This window comes from Hermetia illucens, chromosome 4 (assembly GCF_905115235.1).
Source record: "Hermetia illucens chromosome 4, iHerIll2.2.curated.20191125, whole genome shotgun sequence".
NCBI lineage: Eukaryota > Metazoa > Arthropoda > Insecta > Diptera > Stratiomyidae > Hermetia > Hermetia illucens.
The window spans coordinates 165,909,759-165,935,836 of record NC_051852.1 but is presented as its reverse complement, the minus strand read 5'-3'; the positions used below and the strand labels follow the sequence as shown (position 1 = coordinate 165,935,836).

General features: G+C 45.6%; 1 protein-coding gene across 1 annotated transcript; it reads right to left on the bottom strand.

Annotated features, from left to right (window-relative positions):
• Positions 1-3,001: 3,001 nt before the first annotated feature.
• Positions 3,002-17,687, bottom strand: LOC119655627 (tubulin-specific chaperone E). Its single transcript, XM_038061597.1, has 7 exons — positions 17,382-17,687; positions 16,851-17,326; positions 8,276-8,497; positions 7,983-8,184; positions 7,793-7,915; positions 3,626-3,782; positions 3,002-3,572 (listed from the first exon to the last, which is right to left on the bottom strand). Exons 1-7 carry the CDS (start codon positions 17,475-17,477, stop codon positions 3,277-3,279), a joined length of 1,572 nt encoding a protein of 523 aa, XP_037917525.1. The 5' UTR covers positions 17,478-17,687; the 3' UTR covers positions 3,002-3,276.
• Between the last annotated feature and the right edge of the window lie 8,391 nt (positions 17,688-26,078).

The following is a 26,078-nucleotide window of genomic DNA, read 5'->3' as shown; positions in this document are numbered from 1 at the left end:
CTGGATTATCCTGGTACAATGCGTAAGATACCACTGCAATCCAATACTGGTCAAGGCTTCTTTGATGGTGTTAGTACATTATTGAATGCTCCCTCTATATCCAAGCAGGCAGAAGCAGTATACCCTGCTTGTACTGCAGTGACCAGTCAACCGTGCCAGTTACCTCGAGGAGAGCGGTTTCTGTGTATTTGCTTTTGAGACAGGCTTTGACTTAGAGAAGGGCGTTCTCTCCAAAATCACCCTTAAGTGAGACTCACGTCTACCTGCCTGTAGCTGTAAGTGCGGATAAAAGAGGAGTTCTGCAGTATCAATGTGTTTAGACTGGGTACGAGGAGAACCGACGCCTCCGCGCCCATATCGCTAGTTTTTTTGTCGCATTGAAGTTGCATCCGGTGCTACATTTAGTCGCTTGAGTTCCGAATTTACGGTGATACCAACAAATCGTCGGGGCTGATGAGGATCCCGTCGCTCTTTCCGGGAAGCAGACCGCCCTGAGTTTGGAAACTGCGTCCACAAGTGTCGTTACCATTGTCTTCAAATCCTCAACCTCCCGACGAATGTCTTTAGCGACCACGGGGCGTGCATACACCTCGTGGACTTTGTTGGCCGTGGCGAGCAACGCCTCCAGAGACCCCGAGCCCGCCAAGGCCAAGAAGGCCTCCCCACCCAGCTCCTTTCTCGAAGCAGCTGGCTGAGAGTACGACCGCCCAGTGTCAGCTTCGCTTGCTCACTCACTGACAATCAGCGTATAAGTTGCTCTTTTAGCCTGTCGTGGGAGCTGTCCTTCACCCGCGACTAATCCAATGGTATGTTCGTCGAGACCGGTAAGGGCATGGTTAAAACGCATGGCGTCCATTGTGGCGCCTGAGAGAGCAAATTGCGCCTGCAGTTGACCTCCCGCAGTTTTTTCCTCACGAGACATGAGGTGCTAGCGAATGAAGCGGAGGCGGAACACCAAATCGGAAGCGGAATCGTTTTTGTGGCTTTTGCTGATATTGGATTTGCTGCTGTTTTTGCAAAGCGAATGTAAAGTGACCTGTGAGTGTGGACCGCTTGCGTTGTATCGCAACCGACCCGACTGCTGGCGTGGGCGGAATGGACGTAAGCGGATCCGACGAGAAATCTCTTTGAGGGGGTCAGAACACTGTGCGTTCAATTTGCATTTAACCCCTTGGCAAAAAGTAAATTTTCCGGCGAGCTTCGACAGTTCAGGACGAAGAGTGTCCTTGATTTGTCGTAGATTCGATTGAATTCTTTTGCTGTGATTTGCAACCAGAGTATAGTCCGCGAAACAAACGCGTCCACAGGGTTTGCAACGGCAAAAATAACGGTCACGATCTTCTCTTTTTTGCTGTCGGGCTTCTTGCACTGCACTGACTAACTCTTGTGATGGAATTAACGTAGAATTTGAATCAATCCTGAGGATGGGATCACGATCCAACCAGCAGTTAAAAGACACTTCATTCAGATGATCGAATTCCAGACGATCATTCGTGCCGACGTTGGGGTCACCGATTTAATTTTTAAAAAGGAGATTAAAAGGGCAAGCTGGTCCATAAGCAGTTCAGACTAAGACTCACTGAGGGCAAGTACCGCCTTCGCGGGCGATTGGAACAAGAAGAAGGAGGAAACGCGCGCCTGCCTCGCGCCAGGCCGCCAGCTGGGTCGGCAGCAATTCAATGAATCTGATGAGGGTGAATTCACCGCCGGCAATACAGTCGCATCAAGCCAACGTTCTTTCGCCCGGCCTTCGATTCTCAGACCAGTCTTGGCAAGCAAATTACACGCCCACACCATCGAAAACACCTGTCTGGAATTTTTTTTACAATCGTACAACCCCGGATGTCCTCCTTTGTTACGCGGTCATGGCATGTTCGCCACAAATCCAACATTTTTGTCTCCGTAACCGCGAGGCGTCATTCATTGCTTTTCATAGTCGGCCAACGTTCAAAGCCATAGAAGGCAACAGGCCAACAGGCGACACAATGAAAAATTTTGAATATGAGACATTCGTTGAAGCATCGATCACAAAGAACGTCCGTTGTGAAACGCCACTTCATCCAAGTTGCCCTGATGCGTGAAGCAACTTCATAACCCAGTTCACCATCAGTTGATGGCATTGATCCGAGATATTTAAATCGTTCAGGGGGACAGGTCCCTGTCTAATTCTGTTTTATTCAGATTCAGTCTAAAGCCGTGTTACATGAGGTGGACATTCCATTTTTGAACGCAAGCTAGGAAAACATCATCTGCATAGAGCAGTTTATAGAGCGCTGGACGTTGGACATTTCATGTGACAGTGTCCATAACAAAAACAAAGAGGTGAGAAGGGGGTGGGGGCGATCTAGACACACGCGCCAGTTAGCTACCTCGTACCTAACTCGCGTATATGCAATGGCATTCCTTGCCACTTAGAGGCTGGATGTGTTCCTTCTGCATATAGTCTTCTTGTTCCGGACGTTGCATCGTCTGATTTCCATTCGTTTCGGTCTCTGCAAAACTCTCCTAATGGTAAAAAATTTGCTGGGAAACAAGTCGTTGAAAATCATTTGACCAAGTTTCTCGCAGATAAACAATAAAAGTTCTACACGGATGGAATTATGAAACAACCCAAATAATCAGATATCACTGGAATTCCCGCCCAACTTGAAGGAAACGAGCACTCTGAAGGCCCTCAATACCGTTGTCGCGGAGCGTGCGCGCATTTCAGAAACCAATCACAACAAGGTTTTATTTTTATATTACAAACTCGAGTGAAGTCTTTTTACAAGATACCTGTCAGGAACTGCATTCACAGGATTTCGTGGGTCCCACGACACGCCTTCAGGTTGTCATGTCATTTCCAGAAGGCTGAACAGAGCACAATAACGCCTGAGGCAAAAGAATTTCCTCCGAGGTCCAACTATATTAGTTAGATCCACGGAGTCCACCAAACTTCGACGGAACTATCGTTCAAGCTGGAAAAGGAGAGTATTTTAGAGGCGACATAAAATACGTTTTATGCGAAAAATTCATTTATTGTAAATATAATGTTAGCATAAATAAAAGGAAATAATAAATTTCGTTAAACATCAAGACACTTGAATATTTAGTAGATTGCATACATGTATAAATGCAGCGCATTAGTTCTAACTAAAAAAAATATGATTTGATGCGTATTAGATTCTCCGTAAGTTTACAACTCTACCCTAGACTCTTATTGTCTATCATTATCCTTGCTGTCATCATTACAATCTCATTGTTTTGCTTCAATCATTAGAACTGCATAAAAATTATTTATTCTACAACAACTGTATCACCGTCTTGTATCGAATAAAAATCCAAATTCTTCGACATGTTCTCAAGTGGAACAATCAACGTTGGATGCTGAGCATCTTTGTAACTTAACTTGGGCATGTCGCCCGCAAGATGAAAGCGTTTTATGATCAATCCGAGCAACGCCTGTAGCGACATTTGTCGTGGAACCTTCTTTTCGAAAGTCTCACCCGTTGCTTGGTTTAATATTCGCACTTTTACAAGAGTGGATGCTTTCTTTTCGGATTTAGGCAGAAAGTCAACCGGCGAACCGTATTCTGGGAAATTGAAAAGTGATTAGATGGGTTTAAGGAGGGCTAGTCTCTCTTACTTTTTACTAAATTCGGATAACTCCTGTGAGCTTTACAGAACTCTTTTCTAGCTTTCGGATCGTTTTCGGTTTGTAGCCATTCTTTCGCGTGCTTTCTCCAGATTTCGTACTCGGCACCACGTCGTTCTTCTTTTGGTATTTCTGCTTTACTCAATTTCTGAAAAAAGGATATTATGCTATTATATGCTGTGCTATGGATGTGTGTGTGTGTGATTTTGGATGTCCCCCAGGTCTGAAAAGACCCCAAGTGAATTGATGGCTAGGAGTGAGCCTGTATTGCCAGCGTACTCGATAGATGAAGGACGACTCCTTGCAATGAGTAATGAAGAGTGTGTTAGCTACTGATTGAACCAAGGTCTGGGAAGACCCCAGATGCGTTGGGTGACATACACTGCACTGAACTGAGATAACCCCACGTGCCCGATCTCTTTACAGGTGTTCGAGAGGTAGATACTTGAGGAAGGGAGATATCGTTTTGAGTAATTGCGACAAGGGCTATTTGTAAAAGGGAAATCAGTTGGCTGAGCAGTCGTTCAAAGTGGCTAACTTTCTCAAAGAAACTGTGTTCAAAGGCGAGGCATCCAGGATCCCGAGGCTGATCCTATTCCATTTGAGGAAGCCTGGAGGAGGAGATCGGCATACTGGGTCTTTTGAAGGTATTGCCGTATGACCTGTTGCTTGTCATCAGCTTGTTGAATTCATCCTGGGGGTTCTTGATTCTGAGGGGTTTGCGAGAAGATAACTCAAAGAAGTTTTCGTTGAGGGTTTCCCAGAGTTGAGATTAAAGAAGAAGTTGAAAGACTCTTTTGCAGCCTCGACAATGGTAGCAGTAACTTGTAGGAGTTTTTTGCGCTCCTGCAGTTTAACACAAGTGCGATCAGTTACATTGCGGCTAGAGCTTTGACATAGAATGCAGAAAGTTGTGGAGCATTTGCCATCGGAGATGTCTTCTGAACCGCATTTGAGGCATCGGGAGCGTGAGGACCTGCAGAACTTTTCCGAACGGCCTAATCTAGAAAATTTCGTGCACTGACGGCCGAGATATTCAATAGTCTACGTTCAAGACGCAGTGTTTGAACATAATTTCGGATGCAATATCAGCCCCATGAAAGACACCTTTTACGGACCATGTGGGAATGAGCTCTCCCGCATTCCGAGAAATTCTTGTGCGAAGGCGAGAAGCATAAATAATTTTATTTGGGGAGGCGGCTTTACTGACAATGTCCTGTTCTGACGTGGAAAGAGTGATTCCTCGGATGATTCCGTGACGATACAACATGTTTTCTGGGATGAAGGATCTAAGGCCTTTAGACAAAATTTCGGGAGAAAACATGATATTGTTCGCATCCTGGACTGTGCCGAACATGACTTTGACACGTCCCCATTGCGTTCTACTTTGCAGATATTGCGGAGATCCAGGTTATTCACTCTGCCCATGAATTCAACTGGACGTAGCGCGGCAATCCCGCTATCCTTCCCATTCTTCCACTCAACCAGGACCGGATACGATGTCCTTGCAAAAGCAGCGTCATATAGCACCGATCCCTGTTGGGTGGATGAGCCGTTGAGAGTCTGACTGTGATAGGTTGCCGATGAGTCCTTTTCCATGTTTTCGGGGGACGGGGGTGAGGATTGATCCAGAGCAAGGAGTTGCTGTGGAGAGGGAAGCTCAATCTGGTCAGATGATGCAGGGTTGATGTGTTTGCGCATAGCCGGAGTGACCAGCGGTGGCTGGATAGGAAGGACTGAACAGTAACTGTGGAAAGGTTAATAGGACTGGCTTTCCCGAAATGGTTTGGAACATTTGGTTTCCATTAAAGGATATGGTTGGCGCGACGAGTTTAGATCCTTGGAGCCCTTGTCCGGGCTTTCTCTGCTGGCTCCCACCATTCTTTGGCATCGGCACTTGCACCTATTGAGGTGATTGCACGTGCCGCCGCATGCCACACAAGGGGATGAAAATACGGAAAATACGACTAAGATAAGGAACCTGTTAGCATCAGCACAAAAAAGAAAAATAAGTTTAAAAAAAAAACAATCAAAAAAGATACAAAGAAGCTTCTAAAATGTGCTTGCGTGTATTGAGCTGGAAAATTTTCATACGCGGAACGTAAAAAAGCACCGTTAATCGACGCTATTCAAACAAAAGCGGGAAAAATTGCGCAGTAGCTGTCCACAAAGAAAATCGTTACCCGACACGAAGCACACGAATGCGAGAAGAGTTGCGCAGTAGCGAGTCAAGAAGAGCAAAAGTAGCCGACGTAATGCCCACAAACACCGGTAAAAAACCGTAAACCGATACAGACATCACTGAAAATTGGCAAAACTGCACGAGGCTTAGGAAATCAACGATCAAGAAAACGTCCGGTGCACGGTTACTTCGGGTCTGAATGCTATCGGTGGCACCAAACATCTCGCCCCGCTATTTCTCTATTACAAGTAATCACCTGTCAGGACGATGCTCCGGGCTTCTCTTCGACATATTCGGCAGCAGCAGCGGTATCCTCAGCAGAACGGCTGTTGCGGGGCCGGCCAGTCTTGACAAGGCAGGTAGCCAAACGCCGCAGTGTTTGTACAGTTGGTGTTGGACTGCGATGGAGGTCCTGGGGTTTCAACGTGAGTACCTGCCGTGTAGGAATAATCCCACGGTCCTCTTCGGACACGGATTGGTTTGGAGACTACAATCAGAGCGCCGCCATGACTGGCATAGCGGTACTGGTTTATATTGAGTGCAGGCTCAGCATTCATTCTAGTTGATGCAATGCCTATCTAACACCTGCCGCAACTAAGGGGTAACCGCCTTGAGTCCCAAGGAGCTCTGCCCGCGATGTAAGCATAACCACAAGCACCATGAAACTCCCACAAGGGGGCCAACCGCAAATAACCGGGACAAGAGCAAAGCCTCCAGGAATTCTCCTGGAGCATATGCTCTCAGAGGGCCATTCCATGGTACCAGGTAACCTCCGGCGAGGCTTCGTGGCAAGAGCCACTTCAAGTGAGTCCCTTGCCAACCCGGGTCTGATCGAACTCCTCGACTACGTGGGGACGACACTCCCCTGTCAGACAGCCAGGAAATTCATCATTCAACCGACGAACTGTTGCACAAAAAAATGAAAACAAATTATTCGGCGTTCTTACGGAGTAAACCGATTCATCGCTTGTCGATTTATATTCTGCGTTTGTTTACTTCATAAATGTCCAAACAGATTTGACAATTTGCGTCATTTGCAAAAATGTAGCGTTTTCCAATAGAGTGATTACTTTTGCCTCATCTTGCACAAGAATATCGCTGCTGTTGCCCAAGATGTCGAAGAGGAACCCGGAACATCGACCATACGACGTGCTACGCGTTTGGGCATTAGCCGGCGACCACTACGCAAAATTTTGGTGGAAGATTTGAAGATGTTCCCTTACAAAGTGCAGACAGTGCATCAGTTGTTAGCTGTTGACCACCAAGCGCGTCTAACCTACGCTCAATCCGTCCTGGATAACCGGAAGAGGAGGACGATTTTTCATCGAAAATTATCATGAGCGATGAGGCTCATTTCGGTTACATGAATAAAAAAATATTCGTTTCTGGGGCATCGAAATTCAGTACATCACCCGCGAAGAGCCATTACACCCGCTCAAAGTTACTACGTGGTGTGCTATTTACGCTGGAGGAGTCATCGGGCCATTTTTCTTTGAGAAGGGCGCGGGTCAAACGACAACTGTGGACAGCACGCGCTACCGTGCCATCATTACCGATTTTTTTCTTCTTGAATTGGATGAATTGGGACTGGAGAACATATGATTCCAACAGGACGGTGCAACAGCGGACAACCGATATTTTGAAGGAAGCATTTCCGAGTCGTTTACTCTCTCGTTTTGGTGATTTGAAGTCGCGGGTTGACGTCAACAAGCTTCAGACTCAGGAGAATATCCGTGAAAAATGCGAGAACCTGTCGCCCGAAGTTCTGGCAAGAGTGATGGAAAATGACATAAAACAGGCCCGTATAGTCATCAACTCTAGCGGCGGCCAATAAATTCAAATGGATTAAATAAACAAATTTCACAAGCAGAACCAAAATTTTTCATGCAGCAAAAGGACGCCGGGTGATTACTTTTGCCTCACCTTGTACTTACCAGCCCTCAACTTAAATTCTACGCTTTCATGCTAACTCATACCTGCAATTGTGAAATTGATGCGACAGCCAGGGTGAACATATCATCAAAACCGCCCGTCTCCTTCGGGGTCTTACACAAATTTTTCAGCATAGGCAGTTTGTCCAATTCATTGAAAATATCACTCTGCAATTTGTAACGCATAAACTCAGTCCCTGTTAATTGGCAATAACCAAAGCAATGAACAACTTACAGAATCACTTATCGGATTGTCACACAAATTAAGCGCATTGAGTGCTGGGAAAATATCCACTTTTTCATTATAATCACAGTCGGGCAGCTCAACATTTTCAATATTGTTATTCACTAAGAAAAGTCTTTCTAAAGTTTTGATATTTCCTAGCTTACAAATTTGGACGAAATTCGACAATTTATTAAAGGATAAATGTAATTCCCTGAAAAAAAATAGTTTGCAGTTCAAGTAAAACATGAAACAAATATGGAAGCGCAGAAGTGATGAGATCCTTAGAATATTTTCGCTCCCACCTTAAATTCTTAAAGACTTTCATACAGTCCGCGGGCAGAATATCTTCAATTCCATTCTCCTGAAGCGATAACTGCTCAATGTTTGGCCACAGCTGTGCAACGTGCAATACATCCCGCCAGTCCTTTAAGCCGTTCTTTGATAAGTCAATGTAGGTTATATGACGAAAATGGGGTTCCAAATTTTTTATGTCCTCTTCTGATGGTAAAATTAGCTTGTTCGAACTGAAACGCAAAATATTTGGAATTGTTAAATCTCAAATAAAAAGGTTGAGATGGTTTAGTAAGTGTAATCTGATATTCAGAGGTTAAAACCTTTCGAGCTAACATTTGGGTTTTTAGTCACTCAGTTGACTGTCGATTTGAATCACAAGAGTGATGCTTCCCTGCGATTACCTACTTTGTCGTGATAGGCGGGTTGAGTAGGGACTATCTCCTGGGAAAGCACGAGGGACCCCAAAAACAAGCAATAATCGAAATATCCCAACCCACTATGTCGTGCGACCCGTGATGATGGATGAATCGCACCAAAGTTAAATGGCATCGCAAGCGGAGCCTGTAAGATACTGCGAGTCGCACTTTAAGAACAAATATAAACCATACAACAACAAAAAAAACAAAAAAACAAATAATTAAGAGCAGCAAGAAGAAGCAATTGAAGCGAGGACAGGACCAATTCAACCTCCGAGAGCCGCAGATCAAGGTGAGACGAAATCCCAACCTTCGCCAACTGATCAAAACAATGTAAATACAAACTCTGCAGACAAATTCATGAATGTAATAATGTCCGGAATAGAGAGACTATATCTGAAAAGAAGTTGTTTGGACCCCAGAGATGGAAGTGGATAATACGACAAGCGACTGAAAGACGGAAACGGGAACACCAATTGCGTAGGTAACCCAATCACTCGCGATCACCGGAACTGGCAGCCAAACTCTGGACCAACTAAGAAGAAAAAGTCAGAATTAAAGACGCCGTCGGCAGATGGTTAAAAAACTCCCAGATTTAGCACATACCTGGGAACAGGAAAGCGTTAGTTCCTCTGAAGATAACCGCAAGGAATCTTGTCTATACTCTGTGCAAACCAACGGCCTAGAAATTGACTACACGCCTTGATTCTGCTTGCTATTTCGTGCGATGCTGCGATTCAGCGGTTTGGCAAGGCTAGGGTTCGAAGGCGAGAAATGGAATGTAATCGACTGCAAACGCAATGAAGACCATATACCACCTGAATTATGAATTAATAGCGAAAGCTTGAAGATGCTAGAAGACTAAATACTGGAAGAATTGCGTTGGCTTATTTCAGCGAACCTTAAAAAACATAATAAATAGGTAATCCAGAAGGACCTTCAGCATAGTAAACTCGCAACAGCGACAATCAGTCAGCTAATAAAAGTTGCGGACCTGGACATAGTGCTTATAGCCGGACTCCGAAAAGTAGAGGAGAAGTTGATATCAACACTTATGAGGACATCACCAGCAAATAAGAGTGTACAGAACTACTTAGTAAGAAGTGCCTACTACCGTTCAGTCATTATCCTCTTAACCTCGCGACTAGGACGGAACTTTTCATACAAATGAACTTTAGCAGGACATATAAGAAGTCAAAAAGCTATAGCATAGAACAACATAACCGAACTCCCCACAACGCATCCCCATCCCCCCCACTTCCGCTCCATTCTCTACCTTATCAACCGGGATTTTCCATCTATTGCCCTGTTCCGCTGTATCAGGCCTGAGGACTGCGAGCTTCTGCGGTGGTAATGGACGCACCCTAGAAAAGATCGGGGAGCCAGTAGTGTTGATGTGGTGCTGAACACCATGCTTAACAGGCTCAAGGAGACTAGACGCGATAGTGATGTTGCCGTATTTTTGAAGAAGTGCTAGAATACGTGCGGCGCAATGTCTTCAAAAACGATGGGGAGAGTGCTGGAGGAGCAGGATGAAATTTTTCCTGATAACCTAAGGGAAGTTATGTGTATCCACTAGCAATCCATAGTAGCACAGGAAATCCGCGCCTAAGATGAGAATGCTGATGTCCGCGATAATGAAGCGAGAAGAAAACGCTCGTCGAAGTCCTAAACTCAAGTCTACTCGCCTGTAGCCATACGTGCGGACGGACGAAGAATTTGCTGCCGCAAGTTTCAACGACTGCAGCATTAAATTATGATGTCGGGAAGAACCGAAACTTCAGCGCCAGCATCAACCAGGTAGTTGTTCCGGCTCAAGGGGTCGTAGATTGTGAGGCGACCTTTAGTTTTAGTTTAGTTAACTGAGGGGAGTCGCAGCTCCGAGCACTCAGGCCATTGTTAGGCCCATTGAACTATCCCCGTCAGTTGCCTATTCAATGACTTCCCGCCTCCGGTGTTCGTAGGCTTTAGCGAATCTGAGCACATTCTCCAGAGGCAGAGGGCGTGTAGATTCTTCATTGAAGAAAATCTCTTGAAAACGTGCAGGGCCGTCTCCTCCTCCTCCTCACATTGGCTACACATAGCCGAAACCACTACCCCAATCTTGTCCATATGGTAATTTAAAGAGCAGTGTCCCATCACAAACCCTACTAGGGTTTTCATGTCCCACTTCTTAAGGGACAACAAAAATGCCGCTCTAGTAGCCCTAGGCTCTTTCTCAAGGATTTTCGCTTGCCGGCAAAAGTCCGAATTTCTCCACTCGGTTGCGTGAATCCTTGAAATTTCACCCTTCAGAGTAGACTTGACAGTAGATGGTCGGATTCCAAGAACTGGTTCTGGCCCCACCATTGTGGATCCAGACCCTCGGCGAGCCAGTCTGCCACCCTCCTCATTATCGGCGATGTTAGAGTGCCCGGCACCCACATCAGGAATGTTTCCTTCAGTCGGCAAAGTTTCAGCAGCACCTGATGACAACTCCACACTAACTGGCTTGATATGTCGTTGCCATTTAGTGCTGATAATGCTGCCCGACTGTCGAAACAGATTCGAATAGTGCGACCCCTCCATTTTTGTCGCAGACACTCTTCTGCTGCCAATGAAATGGCATATATCTCCACCTGGAATATGGTCGTCATTTTTCCGAGGGGTCGGGCCAATTCTATAATCGGATTCTCCGAGAACACCCCTGCGTCCTGTGTTGGTCCTCCCCGTACCCCGCCCAAACACGTTAATACCGCAAAATTTGCGACTGGCTGCCACGAACTTCTCTCCCATCCTCACTTACGGCTACAGGCAAGTAAACGTGAGTTTCGGATTGCACCAAAGGTTTTCGTAGCAATTCGTTTTGGACATTAGCACCCCCATTTTAGGAGCAGACTTCCTGTGTCACTATGGACTGTTGGTGGACCTGCAGAACAAAGCTTTATAGACCCCGCAACCTCTTTAAAGTCGTCAGGAAAAACTTCCACCTGCGCATTGTTTTCGCATTCTCTTTCCATTGTTTTCGAGGACATTCCCCTGCTTTAAATCACATCAATATTACCGGCTCCCTGATCTTCTCAAAGGTGCGTCCCCAATCAGCCCAGAAATCAGTTGTTGCAAAAAAAAAGAATTTGATGATCTCATGAAACAGGATATTTGTAGACCTTTCAATAGCTCAGCTTCGGAGCCTGAGGGAAAACTCCAAATACAAGTTCAAGGAATTTCCTATCTTCGACTCAAACTCTTACTTACTCTGCGAGACAAGCGATTTATTCCTGCCGAGTTTCGTAAGGAAGTGTCTCACGTAGTACGCGATCTTACGCGCCCAGGCATCAGGACGACGAACCGGTTAGTCACTGGAAAATACTTCTGGCCTTCAATGAACAAGGACGTAAACTCTTGTCCCAGATGGTGCATTACGTGCCAGAAGTGTAAGATTAACAACCACGTAAAAAAGGAACTGGAAGGCGAAAGGGAGACGTCAAGGCTGTGCAGAGTCCTCAAAAGGGATGAGTCGGCCAAGTTGGATTCTCTTAGAAAACCCGACGGTACTTTCACGAGCTCCAGACTGGACTCAGTACAGACCCTCCTGGAAGTACACCACCCGGGAGAACGGGTGAGAGAAGTGGTAGGGGGAGAGTTGACGGTTCTCTCAATTTGCAGCCCCTGGATATATTTATTCAAAGCACTGCAATGAGAGCAGCTCATAGGCTAATTCGATTAGATCTATGGGAAAACAACGGATGTGGGGGGCACAGAGCATTGGAAGAGTTACTGGGAGGACTGAATCCAGTTCTTACAATGCCTTCCGATTCTCGTGTCCCCATACATATGTTTGGTAGAAGATATGTAGTTACCCTGAAGCGTAGAGAGGACTGGGAAGACCCAGAGGAATGCGTGACGGGATATACGGAAGTCTTCTACACCGATGGCTCAAAAACAGAAGAGGGTTCTGGAGCCGGAGTCTACCTCTCGAATAAAAACGAGAAGTGGGCTTTTCCTTTGGGACAATATGCAACGGTTTTTCAAGCCGAAGTTTATGCAATCCTAAGGGTGGCAAACTGGGTGATCGACGAGCGGTTGAAGGGCAGGCGCATCGCAATCTGCAGTGACAGTCAAGCTGCACTGAGGGCATTGAGCAGTCCTTTGATCACCTCGAAAATCATTCAGAAATGCAGAAACCGTTTGAACTCTATGTCTAGATTCAATACGGTGGAACTACTCTGGGTACCTGGTCACTGTGGCATAGAGGGAAATGAAATCTCGGACGCTTTAGCGAAAGAGGGGTCAATCTCCCCTATGCCGGGACCGGAGCCAGCAATTGGAGTATCAGTGGCATTGGCTAAATCTGTTTTCAACAACTGAGAACAAGTTTCCCATAATGACAGGTGGCAGAGCCTAAATGCTGCTCGACACACCAAACTTTTCCTGCCAGAACCCAACATACGTACCGCAAAGTTTATCCTGTCGAAAAGCAGGAGGACTTGCAGGTATATTGTGGGCATTCTGACAGGCCATAATTCACTAGCTGGGCATATGTTCAGAATAGGAATTACCGAAGATGATACGTGTCCCTCCTGTAATGAGGAAGCGGAATCCACGGAGCATTTCCTATGTGAATGCCCCGCCTATGGACGCATCAGGCATCAGATCTTTTGTGCTGATGTTCTACAATTGCGACGGGTAGCATCACATCCACTAACGGAAATTCTGCGATACGTGAACAAATCCGAAATATTCCGTTAGACGGGGGAGGCGAGTACAATGGGCCAACACGGCCTGAGTGCTCAGAAGCTGTAGCTTCTCCCCCACCATACACACACACACACACATACGTAAAAAAAGAAGTAGGCGTATTCCCTAGGTAGACCAAGCGATCCAACACCATCCACCTCGACATCATTGACCCTTTACGAGATTCAAACGAATACAAATATTGCCAATCATTGACAGGTTTATGCGGTGGCCTGAAACAATACGTCTTACTGAAATTACGGCACAATCATGTGCCGGGGCCCTCTGTTGAGAATGGATCCCGCGCTTTGGTGTACCAGCTGTAATCATGACGGACCAGGGAAAGCAGTTTGAGTCTACTCCTTTCTCGGAGTTAGGCAACCTCCTGGGTTTCAAACGTCACAGGGCCACTGCATACCATCCGCAGTCCAATGGGATGCCGGAACGTTGGCACCGGACACTAAAGGCCGCCTTAATGGCTCGTTGCGATCAGTCGTGGTCGCAATCCTTGCCTTTCGTTCTCCTCGGACTTCACACAGCTCATCGAGAAGAGTTCCCGGCCAGCCCCTAGGAGATGATGTACAGGGAAAACCTGCAACTCCCCGCCGACCCTGTGCTGGAATACAGAGCAGAGTTAAGTAACTCCAGCATGCTGCGTTTGCTCAGAGACGCGTTTTCGAAACTGCGGCCGACTTCTCCTTCCCGGCATACGACGCCGGAGGTCGGCACCCGTAGAGACATTGAAACGCTTACATATCCGGAGCTAAAAAAGACATAAACAACCAGTTTCCTGAACACTGGAAGCAATGAAGATGCCCGAAGCCTGCAAGCAGTACTTCCCTAATGCAGCACTCCTGAGACCTCCATTAGAGAATGCAGAGCTCGTCATCTGCGCTATCCTCGAACAACTTTATAATAGAATCTGGGAAATTCTAGCTTTTTTCACTAAGAATTTGTACGCAGCTTACGATAGAGAGCTTCAAGCAACCTACAACGCATTTAACTACTTCCGTGGTCTGATTGAAGAACGTCTGCTCCGGATAAAAACACTTTTCAAAGCAAAGTTTCAAGAACATCCTTCCGGCCAGAATGATAACTCCAATATATTGGTTACCATTAATTTCATTCACGTCGTAAGTACAGACAAAGTTCCAACTGATGCATTTCCCCGCCACCAGATCATTACTGTCTCTGTCGCAATTACTCCATTGCAACTCAAAACAGCTTAGGGTGTGACGGACCAAAATCAGGCGCTCGGGGCGGCCGGTTGGAAAAATCGGGTCTACTTCCCACTGGGTAATCGTGTGAGGAAGGAATTTAAATTATTAGAATAAATTAATTGAAATTTGAAAACTATTTTAGGGACATTGACAAGAGTTTTTTTTTTTAATTATTATAAGGCCTACAAAAAAATTCTGTCGGTTTTTTCTTTAAATTTGAAGCTTTATTGTGAAAAATTGATTATACATTCATTGTTCAAAGTATTGCCCATCGCTAGCCACAACTTTCTTCCATCTTTCAGACAATTCAAAGATACCATCGCGCCAAAAATTGGCCTGCTTGGCCGCTATCCACTCATCGAGCCATTTTTTGAGTTCGTCGTAATTGGAGAAGTGCTGGTCAGCCAAGCCATGCTGCATCGACCGTAACAACTGGTAATCAGAAGGAGCAATGTCTGGAGAGTACAGCGGATGGGGTAGGACTTCCCATTTCAACGTTTCTAGATATGTTTTAACGGGCTGTGCAACATGTAGACGCGCATTGTCATGTTGCAAAATAACTTTATCATGCCTTTGCTGGTATTGCAGCCGTTTTTTCTTGAGTTCGCGGCTCAAACGCATCATTTGACACCGGTAGAGTTTGCCCGTGACCGTTTCATTCGGTTTTAGCAGCTCATAGTATACCACACCCAACTGGTCCCACCATATACACAGCATGATCTTCTCACCATGAATATTCGCTTTGGCCGTCGATGATGAGGCATGGCCGGGGTATCCCCACGTTGCCCGACGCTTGGGATTATCGTAATGGATCCACTTTTCATCGCCAGTAACTATTCGATGCAGAAAACCCTTCCTTTCTTGTCGTTGGAGCAGATGTTCGCACGTGAAAAAACGGCGTTCGACGTCTCTTGGCTTCAGTTCATACGGAACCCAATTTCCGAGCTTTCGGATCATTCCCGTTGCTTTTAAACGGTTGGAAATGACTTGCTGAGTGACTCCAAGTGTTTTTCCAAGTTCTTCTTCCGTTTGCGATGGATCTTGGTCGAGCAATGCCTCTAATTCTTCATCTTCAAAAATCGTTGGCCGTCCGGCGCGCTCTTCGTCTTCCAAGTCAAAATTGCCACTTTTAAACCGTCCAAACCACCTCTAACACGTTCGCTCAGATAGAGCATGGTCACCATAAACTTCCACCAAAATGCGATGACTTTCGGTTGCTTTTTTCTTCATATTGAAATAATGAAGTAGAATTCCCCGCAAAAACACATTATTTGGTACAAAATTGGCCATTTTCGTTGATGAAAAAAGTATTGTTGTTTACACTTCAATTAAATAATTTATACTGACGTTTGTGCCTATTGACAGTAGCTTTCCGATGAATGTTTGGAAATGTGGATCAATGGAATAAAAAACAAGCTACGCCATCTATTGTGAAAACCGACAGAACTTATTTGTAGACCTTATAATTCAAAAAATTTGCATGCCAAAAGGAGCAGACATGGTCTACCACACACGATTACGGAGTGTGAAGTAGTCCCGCTTTTTCTACCCGGGCTCTGGCCGACCGCCCTCTCTATCGCACAGCCACAGTGGCGCCGATATCCAGCTGAAAGATCTTCTTGAAACCAGCTCGAACTTGAAGCTTGTAAAGCTGAGAGGAGAGGGTCCTGATGCACCAGTCTACTGCGACGTCTCTATAGAAGTGAACCATCGCTACAGTCTTGCACCCCTTCACAAACGCATATTCGACATCACACACAGTCCAAAGTTACCAGGAAGATGATCTCCACCAAATTCATCGGCGAACGATTGGGCCGGAAAACTTCCTATCGTTCTCCTCGACTAATGTACCCCATTGAAGGACGACGAAATAAATCGAATTGGTGGACCTCGGCGCAAAACCGGGATGTCTGGAGTTCCTTATTAAGGCAGGCCGAGACCGAATACCGGTTGTTGCGCCGTTGATGATGATGATGATTGAAGGACGACGTCAGAGCTGAGCTACGTTTTGGAACAACTTTTATCGTTCGCTGACTATTCTCCGAATCCAAATACGTTCCTCGATAATCACGTGGAGAGAATGCGTGCGATTCAGCCTACTCCGATAACTCAACCCGACAAAAGTGACCCTAGAGCTTACACTAAAATGTAGTTAGCGATGAACGCTCCAAAACTTCCCCATCATCTCATCCTACATATTTTTCCTCCTGCAACAGAATTGAAAGACTTACCTCAAATTCAAACTGAAAAGAGTTGGAATCTGCATCGCAATCTCGGCGACAATTTGCCAGTTCCAAACGAGAGTCGAAGAAATGTTCAAAGTGGTCAAGCACGTGAGCGAACTGAGGTCACCAGCAGTATTGACCGTCGAAATGGCGACCGAAACGTCCTTGAGTTTGTCGGGATTGCTCTGTCGCTTGGCAACCTTGTCCATTCCCACGATTTCGAACAAAGGTGCGTGCAGCTGGGACTGCGTCTCCTTCAGGAGCTCAGCATCCAACGCGTCATCCCCGTCGCTCTGCAAATATCTCTCCCGCACGGCATCTTGCAATGACTGGAACTTTTCAGCCTTCTCCGGACGGATCATGGAACCGGAAGTGGAGTGGGCAGTTTGGAAATACCGGACCCCGTTTATGCTGCCGTCGTGCTTCCCTCGGTGCGGGTCGTCCCACTCAACACCGATCCAAAGGCCATTGTAGTTGCGAACCTGCATGAAAACCTCTCAAATAACCACTGCCTCACTTCCGACCTCAATAACTTACCTCGCCAACGTAACGAACGGTCCCGTAATCGCCCAAGGACCTGATCCTGGAGTTCAGAGGAAATTGTTTAAACGAGTCATCGATCAGTCCAACCATTCTCTCCTCCTTAGCGGACTCTGGTGCTCGGGAAAGTCGTTCGGTCGTAATTTTAAATTATTCACAATTCGGACAGGGGGAAGATGTGAGATTTCGAGAAAAGCCAGGAAATATCGATGTAGAACCGACGAAACTAAGAACATTTGTTTACGTCCTGCTGGTTGCTAACATCTTTGACTTACTCGATTTTGACATAAACGTCAGAGGAAGGATGACAGCTCAGCTTGAAGTTTTCAACACTAAAAGTTTGATGGTGATATTCCGTTGTCATTCTGCCGAAATGTGAAATTCGATGATACCAACGTTTTTCTCATCTTCGCGTAATATAGATTCTTTGAAATTGAGAAATTAATCTAAATCATTTCAAAAGATAGAATTCCTCTTTATCTTTCCGTCGCCATCTACCGGCTTCTAGTATTAATCAATTCGTGATTCTTACATTTACTGAGTCTTTGCTAAAACAATAGCAATGACACACTGGATTATGATATCATAAAAGCGAAAATCGAAATGGTAACACACAGGCGAACGGTCATTTAAGGGGGTCATCCCGTGTGTCGGGTTGGAGAAATCGATTTTTTTTTGCGTGAATTGTATCTATATATAGTGGAGAATATGTGGCCAAAGGGATTTTCCGATATTCCGAGTCGTTCAGAAATTACAGTGTTAAACAGGTAAGGTGTTTGCAGCCGCGGCTAGAGTACTCTATGAGAAAAAGCATCGAATCTTTTTTTACCTGTCAGTTTTTTACCTGAGCCTTATAAATTCGAAGACAGATATAAATATAAAAAGATGGAAAACCAATCAATTGTCTAAACTTATTTGCTGTTTGGAATAAAAAGAATAATCCAGTCTAGAGTGAGCACTGAATTATATTTTGTTGTAAGTATTGTGTTGTTTGTGTGTTCAGTGATTTTTTTAAATAGATCGTACGAAGGGAGATCGCTTTAACGTTCAACGTCATGCTCGCACTAAAAAACGAATATTTCATGGGAATCGTTACTTATCAGAGAAGAAAAGGACTTCGCATCATCAGCAAAGAAACTTTTAGCAAGCATGAACATGGATGTTCCAATTGCGACAAGTTTTGTATATTGTATATTGGATTTTGTTGGAGTTTTCTCCGGTATTTCTGCAAATTTCTGCAAATAATAAAATATACGTAGTAAAAAAGGAATACATAGGACATGTCGAGAAAAGACTGAGAACGCGGCTTAGAAATGCAAAGAAGAATCACAAAGGCATTGGTGGAAAAGGGGCTGGAAAACTTACTGATAAGGTTATTAACGACCTCACTACATTTTTTGGGCTAGCTATTCGTCGACACGCAAATTCGATAGAAGGAATGAAGCAAGAAATTTGGGAAACTTTCTTCCATAAATGTTCTACAGACGAAAATCCTCAGCATCAAAATTGTCCAGCAGGCGAGCACAGTTCGTGCAAATGGCGCAAAGCGGAAACTAAAGGAGAACTGGATAGTTTCCACCACGAGACGGCACCTTTGACTGAATAAGTTCAAACAGTCATCAAACCAATCGACGAATATTTGTCACGAGATGATCTCTTGAACAGATGTTTAGGAGCAGAGACCCGGAATAACAATGAGTCGTTAAATGCATTGATCTGGACTTTCGCTCCTAAGCACCTACATTTTGGGGCCAAGGTCGTAGAAATAGCCACTTTTCTGGCTGTAATTATTTTCAATGAAGGATTCAATGGCATTCTCAAAATCCTAGTGACAATGGGATGTCAAGTTGATCACATATGTCAGGTTTATGCCGACCGCCGTAATGAAGCGCGAATTTGGCGGTCCGAACGACGATCGACTGACCTCGCTAAAAGAGCCAGAATTGAAACCAGAGAGCAACAATCGGCCTTACAAGACTTTTTTGATGAAACGGAGGGTGCTCTCTATGGACCAGGTATAGCAGATTAATGGTGAGTTAAAATTTTACTGTTGATAATCACATTTAAATTTTCAAATGGGTTTTTCTCGAAACTGCATCTTGAAAATCAACTGCCACCATAGCTCAAAATCTATCCAATCAAATTCTTTGAAATTTTTACGACTTCTTTAATACATATTTCTACGGTCCGCAAACTAGGATAATTGCAATCGGGCAAAAACAAAAAAAATACCAAAATCCAAAAAATTAAGTTTAAAAGCCCACCAAAAATTTACCTTTTAATATTTTCTAATTATCCTAGTTTGCGGACCGCGGAATATTGTCCACATTAAAATGCCGTTTAGTTTTTTTTTTCCTCAAATGAACACAGCGCCCTCCAGCGTGGCAGCAGAAAAACACCTTTTTTGGAGATGGATGCATAAATTGACACGTATTCCAAAAACTAGCTACGATATCAAGCTGACAAATTTATCACATATACTAAAGATTTCAATAAACATATGGTTCTATCTTTATCCAGTCCTCCAAAATAATTTTTCAAAAAAAGGCAAAAGAACGGCCTTCACCCGGGATGACCCCTTTAAGGAGAGGTCATTCATTTTCTGCATTTTTAATCGAAAATGTGAAATCGTAGAAGTTATAATAATGTCGGCCTAGCTCGAGGACTTCGAATGGGCTCGCATAAGGTGGCTGTAGCGGCTTCCGGCAGCGTCGGTCCTAATTAGGACAAGCGCATAGGATTCGAGACCACTGGGCATGGCACCCAAAGTTTTCGCGCGGTTGGCGGGTGGTGACGACTTCAGCCTTGACATTGCGTCCTTAAACAGACGCAACAGACAAATGATAACGAACTGCGGATGACCCAATTAGCAGTGTCACACGAAATGGTTGTTGGAAGTACCTGGTTTGTGCGGAAAGCGGTCCACAAACATACATGGGCCTCTCCAGACGGGACCACTTTCAACCAAATTGACCACGTGTTGATTGAACGCCGCCACCTCTCAACCTTTATGAATGTAAGAACATAAAGGCGGCCAATATAGACTCGGATCACTATCTCGTTGGCATGGTGCTCCGAGCTCGAATAAGAACACCACCCAGAATCCCCTCTGACAATCAGGTGAGAGTTAACACTGAAACCATCCACAACACAACCCTCGCGACACCTATAAGAGGAAAATGGATGCCGCAATAACTCCAGTCAACAGAGGACCTGGAGATGAAGCATCAACAAATGATCTTCGCAACCACCTGAAGAACGTTATCATGAATACGGCCACAAACATACTTGGCCCCAGCCGCAAAAGGAGTCGGAACGGCTGGTTTGACGATGAATGTGAGCTAGCAACGGAACGGAAGAATGCCGCATACCGAGTAATGTTGCATTCTCAAAGAACGCGGGCACGCGCAGAGACTTATCACGAACTCCGTCGAGCGGAGAAGCGACTTCACAGACGGAAAAAGGAAGCCTGGGAGAACCAACAAGTCTGCGAACTAGAAAAGTACAGGGAGCAACCGCACCAGGCGCGCAAGTTTTACCAACAAGTCAGCAGGATGAAGCCTTATACACCTCGATGCTCATCCTGCCGAGACAAAGAGGGAAATCTGATTTCCGACAGAATGGGCATATTGGAGCGATGGGTTGAGTACTTTGATGAGCTACTGAACAACCAGAGCATCGGCGAGTTGGCGGTCCCACCAACTGGAGACGACGGACAAATACTGCCACCACCAAGTATAGCAGAAACAGTCCGTGCAATTCATCGGCTAAAAAATCATAAGTCGCCAGGAGCCGATGGAATTACAGCCGAATTAATTAAATATGGAGGTGACCAGTTACACCAAGTGATTCATCAACTTGTGCTCAAGGTATGAGACAGCGAATCAATGGCTGACGATTGGCAACGAGGCATTATCTGTCTCATACATAAAAAAGGAAATATCACACAGTGCAGCAATTATAGACGTATCACGTTGCTGAGTACCATCTATAAGATATTCTCCACTATCTTGCTAGGCCGGATAGCCCCATACGCTCAGAACATCATTGGCCCATACCAAAGAGGCTTCACTCCAGGCAAATCAGCAACAGATCAGATTTTCTCTCTGCGGCAAGCGATGGAAAAACTGTTGGAATATGGACAACAGTTGCACCATTTGTTCATCGACTTTAAAGCCGCCTATGATAGCATAGCCAGGGCAAAACTGTGCACGGCCATGAGAGAGTTCGATATCCCAACGAAATTGATAAGACTGACTAGGCTAACCCTGACCAATGTGCGAGGCCAGATAAAAGCAGCAGGATCAGTCTCAAGACCATTCGACATCAACAACGGTCTACGACAAAGGGATGCCCTATCATGCGTCCTCTTTAACCTGGCCCTCGAGAAAGTTATCCGTGATGTTGGGGTAAATGCACGAGGTACGATCCTCTTTAAGTCCACCCAACTACTGGCCTATGCTGACGATATCGACATCATGGGAAGAACCACCCGAGACGTACAAACTGCCTTCATCCAGATCGAGCAGGCGGCCATTGAGGCGAGATCTTGGGCTGCGCAACAATGAAAGTAAGATAAAATATATGGTGGCAACGTCAGCACCGAAGACGAATCAACCAACAACATCAAACCGCACTGGTCAAACGGGAAGAATAAAGATAGAAGAATACAACTTTGAGACCGTTGATAATTTCGCCTACCTAGGGTCGAAAATCACAACCGATAACAGTTACGATGAGGAAATCGATTGTTGCCAGCTAACAAAACCTATTCCAGCTTACAAAACTGTTCCGCTCGAAACGTCTCACCATAGGGTCAAAGCTCTTACTGTACAAGACTATGATCTTGCCAGTCCTCATGTATTCCTCGGAAACTTGGGTTCTTAGCAAGAAAAATTGCGAACTCTTGGCCGCGTTCGAGAAAAGAATTTTTGGCCCCCTACATGAGGATGGACGATTCCGTAGTCTACATAACGACGAAATCTATGAGCGATGCCATGACCGTCCGGTTGTGGATAAAATCCGGCTCAATAGGTGACGGTGAGCGGGTCACTTAATCCGTATGGATGAGGATGATTCCACCCGGAAAGTCTATAAGGGCAATATCTACTCTCTCTAGACGAGGCAGACCCTGCCTAAGATGAAGTGATGGCGTAGGCCAGGACGCCAGACAGCTTTTGGGGATATCGATATCGCCGCAAAACCGGGATGTCTGGAGTTCCTTATTAAGGCAGGCCTAGACCGGATACCGGTTGTTGCGCCGTTGATGATGATGATGAATGTCTTTCAAAGCTTCGCCACAGGCCACCGCGTAAAACTATCGATGATTGCGAGGCAATACCTAAATCCATGCGAGTATCGCAAAGCGCCAATAATCTCTTTCCTCACATGCTTTGTAGTTTCGCACTTCTGGCATACGACACACTGTCTAGAATTAATATCCTTATTCATAGACGGCCCGAAAAACTTCGTGGTGACTCACCGATTCGTTGTCCGAAGGCATGGATGCGCCACATCGTGAAGTACTTCCTTTCGGAAATCGGCGGGAATGTATGGCCTTGGTTCCTTGTTTGAGGTCACGCAGTATATACTGGATGTTGAGCTGAAGATAGGAAACTCCCTAAATATGTACTTTTAGTTGGTCCTCAAGCTCTGAAGAACTGCATCGTCCTTCTGCGCCTCCGCGATTGCCGGAAAATCGACGGTGGTGAGGATCTTGACTGCAACACATGACAAAATGTCAGCAACCACGTTATATTTTCCAGACACGAGTTGAATGTTGGAAGTGAGTTTGCTGATACACCTCAAGTGCCGAAGTTGGCGAGAGAACGCTATATCGGACTTTTGTCTTAACGCAAAAGTGAGTGCCTTATGGTCCGTGAACAATGCGAACGAACTGCCTTCAAGGGAATATCGGAAGTATTTAATTGCGAGGTACCCTGCGAATAACTCACTATCATAGGTACTGTAGTTCTGTTTTGCGGGATTGAGCTGTTTGGACAAGAACGGCTGCCAGACTTGATTCACTTTTTGGTGAAGAGCAGCACCTACGGCAATGTCTGAGGCATCGACAAATACGGCTAGGGTTGCATCTTACTAAGGGAAGTGTAGTATTCACCAGCTGTTGCTTGGTGGTCTCAAGCGCCTGGACAACCTCTGGAAACCACAAAATCAAACGGGAGTCTTTGGTTTTCGGCCCAAACAAGAAGGCGTTAAGGATCGATTAATGGTGGGCGGCCTTATCCAAGAAACGACGATAGAAGTTTAACATGGCCAAGAACCTTTTCAGATCCTTAATAGTTTTTGGAAGCGGGAACCTCGAAATCGCTTACATCTTGACTGGGTCTGGTTGGATGGCAATCAAGTGACTGATGGGTCTCACCTGCGATAGTAGGAATTTGCACTTTCCAATGTTAAGTATGATACTACACTTGAAGTGCTCTAATAGCTCAAACTCAGAGGAAGACCCGACCAGAACTCCATCCAAATATACCAAATGGAAGTTAAGGTTTCGCAGCATACAGTGGATGCATCTCAGAAAGAAGATGGGTATACTGAGGTCCGCGATTATGAAGTGCCAAAAAAACGTTTGTCGAAATCCTAAATTTAAGTCTACCTACTTAATTTCAATGATTACGGTATTAAACTGTTATACGGAGAGAACCGAAATTTGAGCGCCTGTGTCGACCAAATAGTTTCACCGGCTCAAGGGGTCGTAAATTATCAGACGATGTAGAGGTACATTTCGGGTAGCAGTCACCAGAACTCCCAGCAAGTCTGATTTTTTTCGTGGGAAATTGCAAAGGCTGGTACATTTCACAGTTTTTTTAAAGAACCTACGATGGTACCAGGACGCCCAGATACTTCCCGAAGCTCCCGATGACCTACCAGATCTAGACTTTGATCTAGTCTTACTTCCCGAACGCTAACCACCAACGGCCTCTGCCAACTCAACTGCAACTGAGTCACCTGCTCAAAGGTCCCCAGATTGCTTATGCTTGTGTCCACCTAAACGAACGGTTTTTGCGCTGTTCTCAAGTATACAAACATCGTTATTCAGTTGTTTAGCTGGTTGAATGGCAAAACCAGTGTCAGAGGTTTAATCCATGTGCTTTCTCGATAACAAAGTGAAGCCGGAACAAGCCTCGCACCGCGAGTGCGAAATCCATAGTATTCGAGGGGACTAAACCACAGCATGTAAAGGACGCGATCAGAGCTTCCCTCCTAGAAACCAGCCCGACGCTCTGGGTGGTGAAGTAAATTCCTCTGTTAATTACATCCAAGGATTTCAAAATGAATTCAAACTTGCCACAGGTAGGCGTGTCTGCAAGCGAAAACAAACGGATCTGAGCGTCTCGAACACCAAGGCCCGAACAAAAACTGCTTCCATCTTGTCTCTGACAACGAGCATCGCCCCGAAGCGACTCACAAACGTCCCAGAACCTCGAAATCTGCCGACGCGGCCAACCCACCGGTAGTTAAAGATAGAGAAAAGAATGGAATTAATTTTCTCCCTCCAGGGCGCTAGGCCTTGCTATCAAGGATATCGACAAAACAGTTCAATTTGAGATTACCAACCTACCGGCCGACAGGTTCAAAGTCTGGCTCAATTGACCCAATACCCATAAGAAACTGCTCCACCTAATCAGGAAGGAGGCGAAGAAGCCAACCCTCATTCTCAGAGGAATCTTCCCGCACGAATTCACTCCCGACGACGTCGCATTAGAAATCAAGGAGCTAACACAAGTTACGCCGATTCGCGTATCAAGACTTTCCACCCCGGAAAAGGACCAACGACACCAATTCAAGCCTCTTTCGCATCACCCTCAATTCCGAGACAGATGCCACCATAGTCACTAAACAAAATACCCTACTTCATCAGCGGATCAGCTGGGGGAAACCTAGAAAGGGGCATGTCACCCAATGTTTTAACTGCCAGCAATTTGCGCACGTTTCCCCAAACAGCGTATACGACCCCAGATGTGTCAAGTGTGCCGACTCACACGACTCTAGGCATTGCCGTCTTTTGAATGTCCAAGACAATGGCGACAAGGAGTCGGCAGCGACCCTCAAAAGCTAATTTCTCTAAACGCCCCGTTGGCTAGAATCAATCCAACAATCGTTGTTGCGCCGTTGATGATGATGTTTCCCCAGCAAGGAGGTTTCACCAGAGACATGGTGGAATGCCCCATAACGAGGATCGAGGGGAGACGCACATACAACTGTGGAGCCCCGTTAAAGGAGGCATTCGAATAAGTAAAAAGGGCTGGGCTGTTACCTATCGTCGAAGGCAACAATGGCTTGTTGGGACGCCTGTATGGATTTCGGCACGGCCAGTCTACGGTGGATGCGATAAGCATGTTGATGAGTTTGTCAAAAGACGAGCCGGTTTGGGTGACCGCTATGCCGTGTTGGCATTGGAAGTCAAAACTGCATTCAAATCCCCCAACTGGAACCGAAGTAAAGGGGCGTTAGTTGGCATAGGTATTTCTGGATTATTACATCTCAGGGAGGACTCTCTGGTACGGGACGGATGAAAGCCCAAAGACTACGTCGTCACAGCTGGGTTTTCACGCGCTGCCCTTTCTGTTCCAGAAGACGCTACGATTTTCGGCTTTGCGGATGACCCGGCAGCGGTTGTCACATCAAAGCGCCCAGGGAATGCAAAGGTCAACGCGACAGAAACAGTAAGAG